Source organism: Gymnodraco acuticeps, unplaced genomic scaffold (genome assembly GCF_902827175.1).
Source record: "Gymnodraco acuticeps unplaced genomic scaffold, fGymAcu1.1, whole genome shotgun sequence".
NCBI classification, from domain to species: Eukaryota; Metazoa; Chordata; class Actinopteri; order Perciformes; family Bathydraconidae; genus Gymnodraco; species Gymnodraco acuticeps.
Window position 1 is genome coordinate 83,145 of NW_022990947.1, and position 17,547 is coordinate 100,691.

The following is a 17,547-nucleotide window of genomic DNA, read 5'->3' on the forward strand; positions in this document are numbered from 1 at the left end:
TCTGTACATCTAAATCCTGATTCAGCATTTACACTTATTAAGATTCTTATGACGGACAACTTCTGCTTTTTTTTTTTATTGTAGATTGAAAACAGAGTAGATAGAAATCTAGAACAAAATCATCTTAAGAAATTCATAACCTCATAGGACAAAGGCGTGTTCACATTGATACAGACCAGACCCACTTTTTATGGTACACATATTTAAGGCACTTTAATATATAACATTTGTTGGAAAGCAGCAAAAAAAACAGAAATGTGCTCCCAGAATGAAAATCACCCCATCAAAAGATTGAAAAAGTTTTTAAAGTCTGTTTTACACAAGGCAAATGATAGTAATTACACCGACCTGATCTTAAATAGCAGTGGTAACACAGAGAAAAATACATACATTAGAGACAGTAACGGGGGAGTTTCATGATATTTTGAAGGAGAAGGAGGAAGATTGCTGCCATTTTAGACAGTTTATAGAAACATTTCCCCTATTGAGCCTGTTGCACATTGCTGACATCTTAATTGGAAAAAGCAGATAACACAAGAAATGTATCATCAGGTCAGCATGTCACATTTAAAGGAAAATATTAAGGTTAAATTAAAATGTTGCATTGCCTCCCAGATGTACATAGAGATGTTAATTGTGAGTAGTTGTGATAGAGCTCGAGCTGAAAGAGATAACATGTTTCTGTGATTTTGTGGTTAGCTGTAATTTAAACGGAGCATTAGAAACCAGATCAATCCTTTAATCTGCACAGGCACTTTAATGCCAGTGGGTTAAACACAATCTGTATGTTTGGAATGTGTGTCTTAGAGTTGCGGTCCCTATACCCCTGCACTACAACATATATTCTCCCATCAGTCCAGTGGACAAACCCCCCACAGGTGGAAAACTGTAAAGGTATCAATGTTTGGAAATTCACACTGATGGATGCAAAATGGGCGAGAACTGAGGTGTTAGCACAAAATAATAGAACTAAAATGGAGTTAGAGACAGAGCAGCAAATCCATTTTAGGTCTGTTATAAAACTATTTGAGCTCCATGCCCGTAACCCAGTGGAAGACAGTGATGATGTTGAGCAGCACCGGCTCAGTCCGAGTCCTCGTCGTCCAAATACTCTTCAGCGTTGCTGTGTGTGCGGGCGAGGTCTGAAACAAGAGAACCATTTAAATATTTTAGTGCTGTTAAACTTCTGCACCTTCAAGTATTACACAGCAAATGTCTCTTGGATCTTTTGCAAATTGTGTTTCTTAGGGCTGTCAGCATAGATTATCACTACACGATTATCATGGCAAAAATGATTCACGATAATGATATTATTGCAATATGTATAGAACATTTGAATAAAAATAATAAAGTCATACACGGCAAAATTAAGTGTTGCTCTACGTCAGGGGTTCCCAACCCCCGGTCCGCGGAGGTGTTACTGTCGGGCCGCGAAATAGCTGTGAGTTTATCGTAATATTTGCAGAATTATAAATATATAAAAATATTTTATCATAATATTTTTTTCAAAAAGTGTTTAATGTTCGCACCTATACCAGTCATATTATTTCATCCAGTAGCCTAGTTAATCTTTCACCAGATAACCGTTGAAAATGGCTTTTATGATGTTCCGAGGGATTCGGCGGCTCAGCCTGGTCTCAGCCTCTTGTGCGCACGAGAAAGTTACCAGTGCGCCAAGTAGGAAGAGGAGCGCACAGGAGACAACCGTTTCATTGCAGACTGTTATGTTTATGTGGGGAAATGGCAGTGCATACATTATTTGAGATATATTTCAAACTCGGACTTCATTTTAAGGACATGTCGGCCAGGGGTGTAGAGCTATTTATTTGATTAGCTTTTCTTTTTAATGACTGATTTTAAATGCCATTTTCTTAATGTCTTTCATTTTTTTGTAAAGCACTTTGAATTGCCTTGTGTTGAAAAGTGCGATATAAATAAACTTGCCTTGCCTTTGTTTAAGCACCGGATTGGCAAAACAGGAGAGTAAACCAGTCTGCCTTGATCTAGGAATTCATGACTCTCACGGTATCTGCTGCCCGCAGCTGTTTTATAGAAGGAAAACCTCCTTCACTTCATGAAATGGCTGGCAGCATCAGGAGGCAGCGGGACATGTAACTCCGCTTCTGAGAAGTGCAGCACCAGCGCGCCGAGAGCTGTGCCTTTTTACGCACCGCCTTCGCTGTGTTTACCTTCATCAGAACAGCGAGTGACTGCAGGCTGATACGTGTTAACCACACACACCTCTACACACATCTCTACACACATCGAACTGCCCGATGACTCCCCCTTTTATTAGTTTTATGAAGGAGATGTCTAGTCACCAAGGCGCATGATGTGTGTGTGCAGCTCTGCTCAGCTCAGCTCTGTGTTTGTCCGACACCGGCATTTGTTTTCAAATGACCATGAACAGTAATTTACACACATCTGGCTAACTCCATAGGTAGCCTATATGCGGGTGTTCCCAAAATAAATTAGTTTAATCTTAATCTCGATGTAGTGCTAAATGCTGTCGGACGTGCACCGGAACGAACGTTACTATCATAATATCTTCTGAAAACAAATGCCAGTCACACACGTCGCCTGTGGGCCACTAGGCCCAGGCAGCTGTGAAACATCTCTGTAAACAAATTAAAATGTAGGACAATAATTACAACTAATTTCATTGAAATAAAGTTCAAGTAAAATGTTGAATCAAGCACAAATAACAATGCACACATAAAAAGAAAGTTTGGGAGGTCACACACACACACACACACACACACACACACACACACACACACACACACACCACACACACACACACACCACACACACACACACACACACACACACACACACACACACACACACACACAAACACACACACACACACACACACACACACACACACCACACACACACACACACACACACACACACACACACACACACACACACACACACACACACACACACACCACACACACACACACACACACACACACACACACACACACACACCTCGTTTTCCCATCACTGGATTATCCGTAAATCATACAAACAAAACCAAAACGTTGATTTATCGGTTTTCCCGTTTTGTTTTAAAAACTGAATAACGTTGGTTTTCAGTTTTTCCGAAAAACCAGAAAACGACACCGGTTCTTTTTTAAACGTTGTTAATATGTTTTGGATGCATATTGTTCTATTATTTGTTCATACAATTAGCCTCTGTTGCTACCTGCTGGTGAGTAAATATTAAAATCAGTTAAAATGGACAACCGGTCCGCGATTTTTTTTTAATGTATCTGCCGGTCCTTGGCACAATAAAGGTTGGGAACCCCTGCTCTACGTCACAAAAATATAATTTCGCTCAAACTCAACAGCAAAGTCTCTTTCCAGGAAACCTGAACCGTTTAATGCATATTATCAACAGACTTTGTTCATAGCAGTTTCAAGTAGGAACTATTTCCTTTCAAACAAACTGCATGAAATAAAGTGTGTACTATTACAGCTCTACAGTGAAGAGGGAAATGGTACAATTGAAGCTTAATGAATACCAAAACCTCCCAAATCCATTTCAGACCAGTTACTGCTCATGTCTTAAACAGTATATTAACTGACTGCTGATCTTTATGATTGTCTGAGCTTGTTTCTGATGGATCGGTTTCCACGGTTACCCCCAGTTCAGTGAATAATCATATCATTTTCTAGGGTTTTCTCCTGTGAGTGTGAGTGGCCTGTCCTGATTATACTGCATGTGTGAGGGCGCCTCCTGGTGGTACTTACTGCTTCCCTGCTTCCTTTTGAGAAGTGAAGCACACATTGCGTTGGTGGCCATTTCCAGAGCGAGTTTATTCTCATTGTTCCTGATATCTGTTCTCGGATCTGAAACAAACATACTCACACTGAATAAAATACTTGAAACTGCAATCAGAAAGACACATAAATCTGTCTGTGTACACACACACACACACACAGCTGTTTTTATTTCCTGATTAATGACTTAATCTCCTATTATAGTTTGATTAAAAACCCTTATGGAGCTTTATCTCTGCTTTCCCTGCTTCAATATCCAATCAAATAAAGAAGATTACAGCAAGCCAGATGCTTTTAAATAAAACAAAATATGAGACCCGTCCAGGTAAAAAAAAGGCCAGATACTCACCCTTGTTTAGCAACATTTCCACAATGTCAGAATAACCCTTCCAGGCTGCAGCGTGCAGAGGCGTGTCCCCGAGTTTATTCTGAAATACAAAGCACTCACATCACCGGAAAATACATTGGCTGGGAAATCAAGTCAACAGCATATCATGTTTTTGACCCCTTAGTACATTTATTTGTATGCCTATGTTACCTGCTGGTTGAGCTCAATGTTGGGCTGGCTTAGCAACACCTCCACTACATCTGATAGGAAAAGCAGAAAAATAACTGAGTGTCGGACTGAGGATGAACTGGTTAATGAAATGCATGCTTAACAATCATACTGGAACAATGGAGCAACACAAATAAACTGGAACACTTTCATAGACCTAGTTCCTGTTTTTCTTGACAGAAGTGTGTCATAATAAAACATTTATGAAATCACATTCAGGCACTGCCTAATCAGATTACTGTACACAATATGAATACGCAGTGTTCATTAGAGGAAGGTTTTTTATTTCTGACAATGCAAAGTCTGTATCATAAAGAAAATCTCAACATATTTTAATCACCAAGTCTTTTACCTTTATGCCCTCCATGGCATGCCCAGTAGAGGGCAGTGTTTCCAGCTTTGTCCAGCCCGTTGATTCCAACCTTGTTCTCCACACATTCCCTCAGCCAGCTCAGATTGCCTGTTTAAACACAAATATGTGCATAAAAACAAAGTACAGTCAGGGTTGAATGAAGCAGGGTACTAAGAATGCAAACAGTATACATGTCTTCAGCATAAACAGAAAAGAGTTCACCAAGGTGTTGTGTTCATTGTCTCCAGAAAGAAGGAATTATCTTTGTATGTCACAACAAATAATTAAATAAAAAACACGTTGAAAGGTTCAGATCTGTAGGTCGTGGTCGCACCTCGTTTGGCTGCTTCGTGCATTGGATTGTCAATGGACTCTGCCTGCTCAGCCACTAAATAAATAAAATATAAACACACCATTAGCGCATTATCAAGATTTACTAATAGGTGACAAATAGCGACCATATTCTGTACTCACCATAGTTACTTGGAATCAGTCCTGTCCTTCCTCTGCATGTCCCCTTCCACCAATTACTGTCACTCTGGAGATGATAGTAATGCAGAAGTCTTTATTTATTTTTAAAAACGAAAGTCCCAGATGCTAATAACTAGGGATGTACAGGACAAAGAAACATGTGACATAACAGTGAAATTAAAAAGGAATAGAAAAGTGCAGATGGAATGGAAACACAAAAGGTAGACACAAAATGAACAGAGTGCGACGCTGAGAAAGAGGAAGAAGAAGTGCAGAATCAGATTCAGACTGAACGGGACATGAGAATTTAAGAGGAAGACGGCAGCAGTTTGAGGTTTACTCACTGTGTCAGAGATGTACAAGAAATCTCCTTCTTCAAAAAACAGCTCATCTGGCTGGAAGACAACACAATATTTCTCAAAACTAACCAGACACAGTTTCATGCCCACGAGTAAAACAATCGTAACGGCAACATTTCAATGTGGTTTAACCTATAACTGTTCCTGGAGAAGATTTTGGGTAATGATAGGTACGTTGAAAATTAATCGTACCTATGATGACTTCAGTCATTCACTGGGTAATCTCAAATGTATGTGATTTGCTTATTATTTTTGTCATATTTGATGGGTTATTAAATATCCTTAAGTTTTGGAATGTTTACTGGACAAATAAGCTAATACATACTACATACTACATACTACATGTGTTTTCAACGTCACAGAGGAAAAATATTTTCACTATTTATTTCAATTATTGTTTAACAAAATATTATTTCCTCCTTTAACTTCTCTTATCCATTTCATTATTTTGTAAAATCAGGTAGGTTTCATTAAGTTTACAACAGCATATCTCTTACAAACATGTCATGGGTTTGTCCAATAATATTTCAGCCTTGAACTGATGTTTAAGACGGACTTAAATCATCTTTTGCAAAACCAATCTGTATACACAATTAAAATTACAAATATTATAGCCTACATGTCAAATTCTGCTTTTCTTTAATACATTTATAGTTAACCAGAACATTGCAACAGGGGTGCAGTACCAACATTTGTGAATTAAATGTCCTTCTCACAGAATCTGCACATTAACAAGTATGACGTCTAAATTCATCACATTAATAATGAAAATATCCTGTAAAAATATATTCAACAATGGCCTTCAACAATCTTCAAATTATAGAAAAATAATCCATCATGACAAATAAAAAGCTCTTACCGTTCTGGGGTCAAAGGTGAACAAAGCTCGGAACACCTTGACTTGGCCTAGAGAAGAGAAAACACAGATTTCATGTTAGATTACATATTCAGACCTGTATGTATAGCAGTGGTGAACAGAGCATATTTTACTTGACGATAAAAATACAGACAGTGAGTTGAAAGACTAACCAGTGTAGTTTCACTGCAGTCTGCAGCTTCAATCTGATAAATTACTCTCATAAATGTGAAACAAATCATATCCAACATCATCAATCACCTCACTCCAGAGTCAAATGCAAGAAGCCCTGCCTGAGTAATGCAACCTGCACATCGCTCATAATGTCAGCGCTTTAAGCCGCTACTCTGATGCAGCTTACAGCAATTCACAGTGGAAATGCAGTCAGTGCAGCGACAGATACACTGAAAAAATGTAATTAATTAAATGCATTATATCAACAGATTTCACATAACTTTATTAGGTTAGTTGAAAGCAATAATATTAAGTTTACATACAAAATAGTAGGTTCAACTTAATATTATTGCTTTCAACTAACCTAATACAGTTTGGGGAAATCTGTTGACATAATACATTTCATTAAAGTCAACATTTCAGTATTTTCAGTGTAAATGTTGCTGTTGCGTGTGTGTGCAGCCCTCAGGCAGCTGCTATCCTCTGGGTGTGTGAGGCTCGCTGTGCAGCCTGGTGTTAGCTCTGTTGCTCAATGCTACCAGAGAGACTGTAGCCTGAACCGACAGGTGAACCAGTTCATAGAGAGCTACAATAGATCTTAAAAAAGCAGTGCCAGGTTTTACATTAACCTATATATATTTTTGTAATTCTTCCAACTGTTGGCTTCTGGGACTCAGCACTGCCTGAAGTTAGTTGCAGTGTGTTGTTACATACACAGAACGTTTACTAAACAAACTTGAGTTGGTAAAGACGTAATGAAATAAATAGTATTACCAATACATCTGTTTCTTTACTTCTAACTGTACAACATGTTTATCTGTAGTTTCCCTGTCAAAGAAAACTAACAAATAAATAGACAAGCGTGTTTTTTAAAGCAAACAGTTTACTAAACAGACTAATGAGCTGGGTAAACTGAAAGTGTTTTCAGATACCCAGCCTTAATGTTATGCAAATTGGATGTTATTCTTCTGATTTGTAGATAATCACTCAGTGCTTCACTTCACTTTAAAAGATGTGTCTTTTACCAACCAGGGAAGAAGGCAGCATATGACCTGCATTATAATGAAATGATGTGCTTTAGTGTATTTGTATTCTATTATATATTTATACTTTGATATGTTCTAATGTGATTTAAATGGATCCTGTGTCATCTGAACATTGCATTTTTTATTAAGTTTTACATTCTTGTTGTTTTTATTGTTATTGCTAATTGTGTAGTACCTTGTAATTTTAGGAAAGTTTCGATACAAAAAATATGTAATATAATAAATAGTTTTACTACTACATCTGTTTCTTTACTTTTAACTGTTTCAAAAATGGTTTCTGTAGTTTCCCTGTCAAAGAAGACAAACAAATAAATAGATAAGCACCCAGAACTAAGTGTAGTAAAGATGCTGTTGATCCATAGAGAGCTGCTCACATATGTACAGGTAATATGTCAAATGCATTTGATTATTCTGGACACATAATGAATGTTGGACTGTTGTATTCCCCTCTGCCGTTCCTCAGGGTGTCTTTCAGCTCGTACACTGTCCCAGTGTCTCTGACAGAGCGGCTGTACAAGCCTCGCTCTGTTCAACACCGTCAGCACGGCCCCGTCATGTCGCTTAAAACACACAAAGCCTGTGCCTACTAGTCCACACTCTGCTTTTAAAGCCTCCAGCATATAGAAGAAATCATTCTGGCTTAAAATAATAAAAGGAAGAAAAACTGTCTTCAGAGTGAGCAAAACACTGTCCGAATATCTGATTTGCCTGTGGGTTTTTCATGACTTCCAGCTGTGTTATTTCATTGCAAAAGCAAATGCAACAGCTCTAGTCTTGCCCCCCTGAAGAACATGTCTGATCTTGGTGGTGATTCTCCATTCCTTTTCAAAGCCCAACCCAAAAAACTAACCATCAAAGCCTCTAAAAATACAACTCCAAGAGTCAAAAATACAGAAACAATAGCATTTTACCCCAGCAGAGAATACACACAGCCCTTTCAACACAAAGACTGAAACATGTTCCTCATATAAAGTACTTTTTTTTAAAGAAAAAGAAGGGAGCACAAAATGTACTCACACAAGCCTGGTCCTGTTAGTCAGAGTACATTGTTTAATGTGTTTGTGGCTGTGCACCACTAAAACAAGTTACAGTAAGTAGAGTTCAATATATTTACAGTTCCCAGTGAATTGTTTTTTTTAAATGTAATCCTTTTTTTTTTTTAAAGATTCATGAGCAAGACAGAAAAAGACCTGAAATCTGAAGCTTGGCAAGATGAATTTGTACAGGACAGAAATCATCCAGCATTGAGGTTAAAACCAGGAGTTCTCTAAAAGAACACTGCACCACCACAACATTGCATTATTGTTTACTGCAAGAGGGTAACGGTCTTGTAAAACAAGATAGTGAATCCTCAACCATTCATGTTCATTGTCTCGACTGTACCTGTCGTGGCTGTGCGAGGCACTGACTTTGCCTAAAATATGACTGAAGCCTCTCCTGCAGCACAGCAGTCATCTGTCCTGACAGAGGATCTGTCATCTGCCTCATGAATACACATGATAATAAAAGATAAATAATAATAGAAAGATATTAACGGTTGAGTTTTGTGTTCTATTTTCACAGGGCCACGGCGCGCAGGCCAAACACGACATGCTGAAACGGGCCTGTGCTCATCCCCTGTGTGACTTCAAAGAAGGCTGTGTATTGGATGGAATCTGGCTATATTATTTGCAGAGATGGGGTCGTTACTAAAAACATGTAATATATTACATATTACTTTTTAAAAAAGTAATATATTACACTACTTCGAGAGTTGACAGTAACGCGTTACAGAGTTGGGTGTAACCATCCATGGGTGTAATGCGTTACAAAGTAACATAATGTAATAATATTATTTTTGTCGGTAACGGAGTGGTGTAACGCGCTACTTTTATAATTCAGTAAGCACACTACAGTTACTAACATTGCCCCGACACGCGTTACTTCGTTACGTACTAAAATCAGTCATAATCAAACCTCAACAAACACCTGCAAAGAACACATGCTAAGGTGAAGCTAACGCACAGCTGTTGTTTGTTTATATCACGTAGTCTGTTCTTCTTCTCTGTTTTCCGGTTGTTGCCTGTTTTGAATGACGAATACACACTACCGCCGCCTGCTGGTAAGGAGAGTTATTGCCACTCACGCATGCGCAGTTCGTACGTGCTCGGCTGAAGTCTTTGCGGTGTGCTCCAGTCTGGTTCCAGTGCAACACATGGCCAACACAAAGGAGAACACGCCGACGCAACAGCGTGAGCAGAGATAGACTGCGCAAAATATACAGATAGCAGGAGACAGAGGACAGCCATGGTCAGATAGGAAAACATTCAGGAGCTATCTGGATCCTGTTGGACCTGTCTGCTGCATTCGACACGGTGAATCATCAGATCCTCCTTCGCACTCTCCAAAAACTTGGAGTTTCAGGCTCTGCACTTTCCCTCCTCACCTCATACCTGAAAGACCGTACCTACAGCGTGACTTGGAGAGGGTCTGAGTCCGACCCTTGTCAATTAACTACGGGGGTCCCTCAGGGCTCTGTTCTTGGTCCCCTCCTCTTCTCCTTGTACACAAACTCGCTCGGATCAGTCATTAGCCCGCATGGTTTTTCTTACCACTGCTACGCTGACGACACCCAATTAATTCTGTCCTTTCCCCGCTCAGAGACCCAGGTCGTCGCACGGCATCTCTGCTTGTCTAGCTGACATCTCTCAGTGGATGTCTGCTCACCACCTCAAGCTCAACCTTGACAAGACTGAGCTGCTCTTCCTCCCGGGAAAAGATTGTCCAACTCTTGACCTGACAATCAACATCGGCACCTCAGTTGTTTCCCCGACTCAGACTGCAAGGAATCTGGGTGTGACCCTAGATAACAACCTGTCCTTCACTGCAAACATCGCTGCTACAACCCGTTGCTGCAGATACACGCTTTACAACATCAGGAAGATACGTCCCCAGCTGACTCAGAAAGCGACTCAGGTTCTGGTCCAGGCTCTCGTCATCTCACGCCTAGACTACTGCAACTCCCTCCTGGCTGGTCTACCTGCATGTGCCATCCGACCTCTGCAGCTCATCCAGAATGCAGCGGCTCGTCTGGTTTTCAATCTTCCTAAATTCTCCCACACCACTCCGCTCCTCCGCTCCCTTCACTGGCTTCCGGTAACTGCTAGAATCCACTTCAAGACACTGGTACTTGCTTACCGTGCTGCGAATGGATCTGGCCCTTCGTACATCCAGGACATGGTTAAACCGTACACCCCAGCGCGTGCACTACTCTCTGCATCAGCCAAACGACTCGTTGCGCCCTCGCTGCGAGGGGGACCCAAGTTCCCATCGGCGAAAACACGTGGGTTTGCTGTCCTGGCTCCAAGATGGTGGAATGAGCTCCCCATTGACATCAGGACGGCAGATAGCTTGCACATCTTCCGGCGCAAACTGAAAACTCATCTCTTTCGACTCCACTTCGAGCGTTAGAACGATTAACGAAGCACTTTTATACTAATAAAGGACTGGATTACCTAAAGCCAGTTGAGTAGCACTTGAAATGTTTGGCTCTATGAAACCTGATATACTTATATGATTCTGTTTTCTTCAAGGTTGTGTCTTCCTGGTCGAATGTACTTATTGTAAGTCGCTTTGGATAAAAGCGTCAGCTAAATGCAATGTAATGTAATGTAATCAGTGTTATACGACAATGGAAACTGAACTAAAGAGAACATTTGAAACTTTAGCAGTCCGCGTGATCTGCCTGCAGGGAGGGGCGGGCCGGCCCCAGTAAAGTAACGAGTTACTTTATGTAGAGCAGTGGTCCCCAAACTAAGGCCCGTGGGCCGGGTACGGCCCGCCTCCACATTTGGGCCCGGCCCCCTGAACAATACCAGAGACGCATTAGGATTTTTTTTCAGTCTGGCCACGCGAATCCTAGACTAGCCCCTGTCAACATTTTGTGACCTGCTCTATCGAAATCAGTCGCATTGACCCGAAGACACATTTTGAGTTGTATACACTGTTGGAAAGAGGAGATTCCTAGCTTTCCAATGATATCAGGATTGTTTTTGTACTCCAAATATTAAGCGAAATATGTCACATTATATAATGACTGTCACCGAGTCATCATTTTGAGAAAAAGGCCTTCAAAGTTTTCTCTTCTCTGGAATCCATCAATCTGATTATTAGCAAATGATCAAAATACTACAGAGGGAAGATATTTTCGTTTGGAGGGGAAGCTCGCGAGTGTGTGTTTGTGTAATTTTGCGTTTGTATGTATTGTGTTTGTTTCCCGGGGAAAACACTCACGAGAAACACCGGCTGTTGTTATGCCTGCTGTGACGTTAAGTTACTCCGTTCTCTGCTTGTAATTATGCCGAAGCTTCAAAGTTGTATTTATCACCTGAATTTGCCGAAACAAGTTTAATATTCTGAAAGCCAAGACTTTGTTTAATTGAAATCAGATGAAAACAAACTGTAACGGACCCTGCCGTGTTATCTATGATTACTATATGCTTACATTCATAATGTCAGCCGGAGGGAGGGGGGGCGGCGCTGCGGAAGAGCAGATTGCGAGTGAGAAATAAATTGGAAATAAAAGTTTCATATTCTGAAAGCCAAGACTTTGTTTGTTTAAAATCAAACAAAACACCCGAACCCCAAAAAAATAGTTTTTTACGTAAATCCACGTTTATTTTTTAAATGAGCCGTTGCGACTTCCGACTGATTTCGATAGAGCGGGTCACAAATAGAACGGAATAATGGTGAAAAGGTTAGGTAAGAGAAAAATTGATTCAGAATGCAGGGTATTTAACCTGCAGTGGTCAAACGATTATTTTTTTGTTCAATGCAAAGAAAAGGCTGTTTGTCTCATCTGTCAAGAGGCGGTGGCGGTATTCAAAGAATACAATCTGCGCCGACACTATGAATCCCGTCACAAAGACAAGTATGATAACTTGCAAGGCCAAATGCGAGCAGACAAACTCTCAAAGCTAAAAAGTGGACTGTTAGATCAGCAGAATACATTTGTACGCCAAGCTCAGCTGAACCAGTCATCCGTTCGGGCCAGCTTTCGGGTTGCTCAACTGATAGCAAGTAGCGGTAAATCTTTCACTGATGGAGAGTTTGTCAAGAAATGTTTGAATGCTGTCGCGGAAGAGGTGTGTCCCGAGAAGAAAGATGTCTTTAATACCATGAGTCTGTCAGCGAGTACAATCACCAGACGCATTGAAGAAATCGGAGGTAATGTATATGCCCAGCTGCAGCAGAAGACGAAATAATTTGACTTTTTTTCATTAGCACTGGATGAGAGCACGGACGTGCAAGACACAGCGCAGCTGCTCATTTTTATTTGTGGAATTAGCTCAAACTTTGAGATGTGCGAGGAGCTGGCAGCCCTCCAAAGTCTCAAAGGGACTACAACGGGGGAGGATATTTTCGGCAAAGTATGCCAAACCATGGAAGAGTTGGACCTAGACTGGTCAAAGCTTGCCAGCATCAGGACTGACGGGGCTCCTAGTATGGTGGGCGCGTCTCGGAGTCTAATAGGACGTACAAGTCCACTGCCTAATTCACCAGCAAGCACTGTGCTGCAAAGTGTTGAAGTGGGATTCTGTCATGAAGGTTGTGGTGTCATGCATAAACTTCATCAGAGCAAAGGGACTTAAACACAGGCAGTTCCAACAATTCCTGTCTGAACTGGAGTCTGCGCACGGCGATGTGCTGTACTACACAGAGGTCCGATGGTTGAGCCGGGGCAGAGTTTTGAGGCGTTTTTACGAGCTGCTACCCGAAATTAACGCATTTCTTCAATCAAAAGACAAAACGGTCCCAGAGCTGATCGACCCAGAATGGAAATGGCACCTCGCATTTTTAACAGACGTGACAGAAATGCTGAACAGCCTTAACTTGCAGCTACAAGGCCAGGGGAAACTCATTTGCGACATGTATTCTCACATAAAAGCATTTGAGGTGAAACTTGCGCTGCTTTTGGAACAAGTGAAAAAGCACAACTTCATCCATCTCCCTGCTACCCAAAACCTCTCTGTAGAGAACCCAGCGGTCCCGTTCCCAGCTGAAAAGTGTGTGGAAGCACTGGAAATGCTGAAGGCGGAGTTCGGTGTGCGATTCCGGATACTACATGTTAATGCAAAAGAAATCCGTCTTTTCCAGAACCCCTTTCTTGCCGACATCGATGAAGCCCAGCCTTCTTATCAGTTTGAGTTGGCCGAGTTACAGAACTGTGATGTTCTGAAAGACGCATTCAAGCCCAACAGTCTCATTGACTTCTATGCCGCCCTCCCAAACGACACATACCCTAACATAAAAAAACATGCAATGAAGATGTTTACACTTTTTGGCAGCACGTATATCTGTGAGCAAACCTTTTCACACATGAAACACCTGAAAACTCCGATGAGATCAAGATTGACAGATGAACATCTGCATCAGTGTTTGAGACTGGCTGTGACTAGAATGGAACCTGACATTCAACTTCTCACCAGCCAGATGCAGGCCCACGGTTCACACTGATAAACTTACATAGGTAAGCTCACTTTTCTGACTTGAATGAGTCATTCTGAGTATAAACAAATGTAATCATAATAAAATCTACTGCGATAAAATCCATCTCCACAACCATACTGGTAGTGAAATGTATTGTGCTGTTTAGGTGCTGTATCACTTAGTTCGGTTTCTCAGCCTGCTTGCTTTGTGATTTTCACAGGGAAGTTGATGAGAGAGAGCTGCAAACACGGTGTCTACAAGCCTACTGGAACCTACAAAAGGATTATAAGGAAGGAACACAAGAACTTTGAGAGACTGCTCATATGAGTCATTTGAGTAAGAGATTCTGCTCTGACAACTAAGCTAAACTTTTACCTGTTAAGATTGTGCACGGCACAACAGAAAGTTAATGTTCAATGGACTTTTTTTCTGTGAAGAACCCAGAGAGGGTTATTTGGTTATTATTCATTTCATAAATAGTGTTATTTATTTCATTAATAGTGTTATTACTTATTTCCTGACTTTTTTTTCTGTGAAGATCCCGGAAAGGGTTATTAATATTTGGTTATGTGTGGCTTTCTAGAAAACAATAAATGTTTACGTTTAGACACTCCTGCGATCGTCACACTTTTTCTGTTACAAACTGACCCCGGCCCCCATCAGAGAAGGGAAAAGTTATGTGGCCCTCACAGGAAAAAGTTTGGGGACCCCTGATGTAGAGAGTAACGAAGTAGTGTAATATATTACTTTTTAAAAAAGTAATATGTAATATATTACTTTTTTTTAGTAAAACTCTACATAAAGTAACTCGTTACTTTACTCGTTACTTTACTCGCCGAGCACGTACGAACTGCGCATGCGTGAGTGGCAATAACTCTCCTTACCAGCAGGTGGCGTTAGTGTGTATTCGTCATTCAAAACAGGCAACAACCGGAAGACAGAGAAGAAGAACAGACTACGTGATATAAACAAACAACAAATAGCGTGTGCATAATATTAGCTTCACCTTAGCATGTGTTCTTTGCAGGTGTTTGTTGAGGTTTGACGTGGTGTTTACAGCAGTGGATAACAGCTTCTGGCCTGGACACAGTTTGCACCTCACCGTCACATTCCTGTCTATTCTTCGGACGAACTCAAAATAATGGGCATACCTGTCCTGCACCCAGACTTGCCAACCTTGAGACCGCCGCTAGTGGATCGCCGGAGCTGTTAGATTAACATTATCATGCTTATTGTAGATCTGAGTGCACTGCCTTGCGGCCTGTAGTACCATCCTCTTGATGGAGCGTGTGGGCTGGACCAGAAAAGGAGTGGGCAGACGAGGGTCGAGTTGTCGATTCTTGTTCTGTTTTTCGGTGACTATCTAGTTGCGCACGCTACTAAAGAGACGCGCTACCATGAAAACCAAACAATGGTGTAGCTGTAATAAAGTCAGAGTGGAAACAGTCGTGTGTAAATCTGATTTTGTCAGAAATCGGGAGAAATATGACCCCGGGAGGAAACCGGGAGAGGGCTATGAAATCGGGAGTCTCCCGCGAAAATCGGGAGCGTTGTCAAGTATGCTTGCACCCCTCGAAAGTTATCGCTGACTCAGCCATGTTTATGCAGCACTGCACGTGGAAATGTGGACGCGCAAATCACGCAGATTACGTATAAACCTGCGGCGGAAACCCCTCTTGTCTGTCAGTGTGATTATGACTGATTTTTAGTATAAGTAACGAAGTAACGCGTGTCGGGGCAATGTTAGTAGCCTAACTGTAGTGTGATTACTGAATTATAAAAGTAGCGCGTTACACTACTCCGTTACCGACAAAAGTAATATTATTACATTATGTTACTTTGTAACGCGTTACACCCATGGATGGTTACACCCAACTCTGATTATTTGTATGATGATACAGGGGTTAGGATTTTAGATAATTCAAAGCAAGATATAACGGAATTCAGAGATCACATTTAAGAAAAACTGTCAGCATAATGACAAACCCATTGTGTGCATAACATCTGACTAAAAACACAATTTGTATGCAATCAGAACAGTGAGATAAAACATAATATTATTTATACAATATATAATTTGAGAGGGCGCATATTGTTGCAAATGAAATAAAGTGTAGTCCGAGTTAATCCGTGCATTTGTACTATTAATAAAAAATCAATACAGAGAATTGATACAGTAGCCTATCACAAACCATTACATTATGATAAGGTACTGTATGGATATTTGTCTTATACCCTTATATAAAGCATGCCTATATTAATGATTAAAGATATACTTATATTCCTAAATTACTTTGAGACATCTTGTGCTTACTTCAGATGTGAACATTTCTTTATATATTTTTGTTTGTGCTTCTTTCACTACCTGCCATTACCTGATGCACAAGGTGTATCGAGAAAACAATAGACTCAGCTGCCAATTATTTCAGCTATTACTAATGTGGTTTAATGCATCATCCCTGCAATCAAATCTATACTCATTAAGTTTGCTAATTAAAAAACGTTATGCATATGTACTAGTTTTCCTATGGAGTAGAAGTTCAATCTCATATGTTTGGATTTGGACAAGAAAGCACCCAATAAAATGACAACAAAATGTATTTTATACTGCATATGTGTATTACTAGTGAAAACACTTGCTGCACATAATCTATGGGGTTTCACATAATTAATGTTATTTAATCACATTTCTAAAAGTATGCACAAAAACGACATGTCGGGTGCCTTTATGATTTCACATAACTTTTTTGGGTGAGTAATAGACACTTCTCCTTATCTCTGGGATAGAGTCACCAGAATAGCAGCAGAAACAGCTGTTGCAGGGAGTAAGAATGATCTCATTGAGCAAGTAGACTCATCCTCACCTCCTAACCTCCGACCTTAATGAATGATGCCACTGTCCCTGCATGAGTGATGGAAATAGGGAAGTCACCAAAGGCAGGCCTGCTGTGCTGAGAGCTCGATCCCCGTCCACCAACACTGAAGGCACCTTAACTTAACTGCATTCCTGGCACAGTCGCAAATAATTGATATTCTAATGAATCATAGTTTATGAGCTATCCTTCCACTTTGTGAAGCATGTTTGAAAGAAATAGATGACAGAAATCAGCCGATCTCACTCACCGTCCGCCCATTAAGCTCACTTCGCCAACAAGGTGTGTAGTGCTCGCAAGAGACAGAGATCAAGTTTTTACCTTAATTTAAACAACACATCTTCTTAGTCTGAGCCTTACCTGGCTTGGCCGGCTTTGGAGGAGGCTTCGACATTTGCAGGGCTCGAAGATTAAATAAAGCTGCAGTGTATTTATTTCAGGCTCAAACGACGCAGGAGTGGTAACACTTTGCTGCCAATGAGGAAGTGCAGCAGCACTACAGGCTCGCCGGAAAAGTTCGGATGCGCATGCGCAAAGCTATTTTATTTATTCTAACCTAATTTGTGTTTTACATTTTAGATATTTTGATAATATTTC

At 40.7% G+C, this 17,547-nt stretch overlaps 1 protein-coding gene across 1 annotated transcript; it reads right to left on the reverse strand.

Annotated features, from left to right (window-relative positions):
* Positions 1–60: 60 nt before the first annotated feature.
* Positions 61–17,461, reverse strand: ostf1 (osteoclast stimulating factor 1). Its single transcript, XM_034234929.1, has 10 exons — positions 17,311–17,461; positions 6,393–6,439; positions 5,519–5,569; positions 5,178–5,241; positions 5,038–5,091; positions 4,704–4,811; positions 4,334–4,383; positions 4,145–4,223; positions 3,766–3,864; positions 61–1,142 (listed from the first exon to the last, which is right to left on the reverse strand). The coding sequence occupies exons 1-10, from the start codon at positions 17,342–17,344 to the stop codon at positions 1,084–1,086; spliced, it is 645 nt and encodes a 214-aa protein (XP_034090820.1). The 5' UTR covers positions 17,345–17,461; the 3' UTR covers positions 61–1,083.
* Positions 17,462–17,547: the final 86 nt, after the last annotated feature.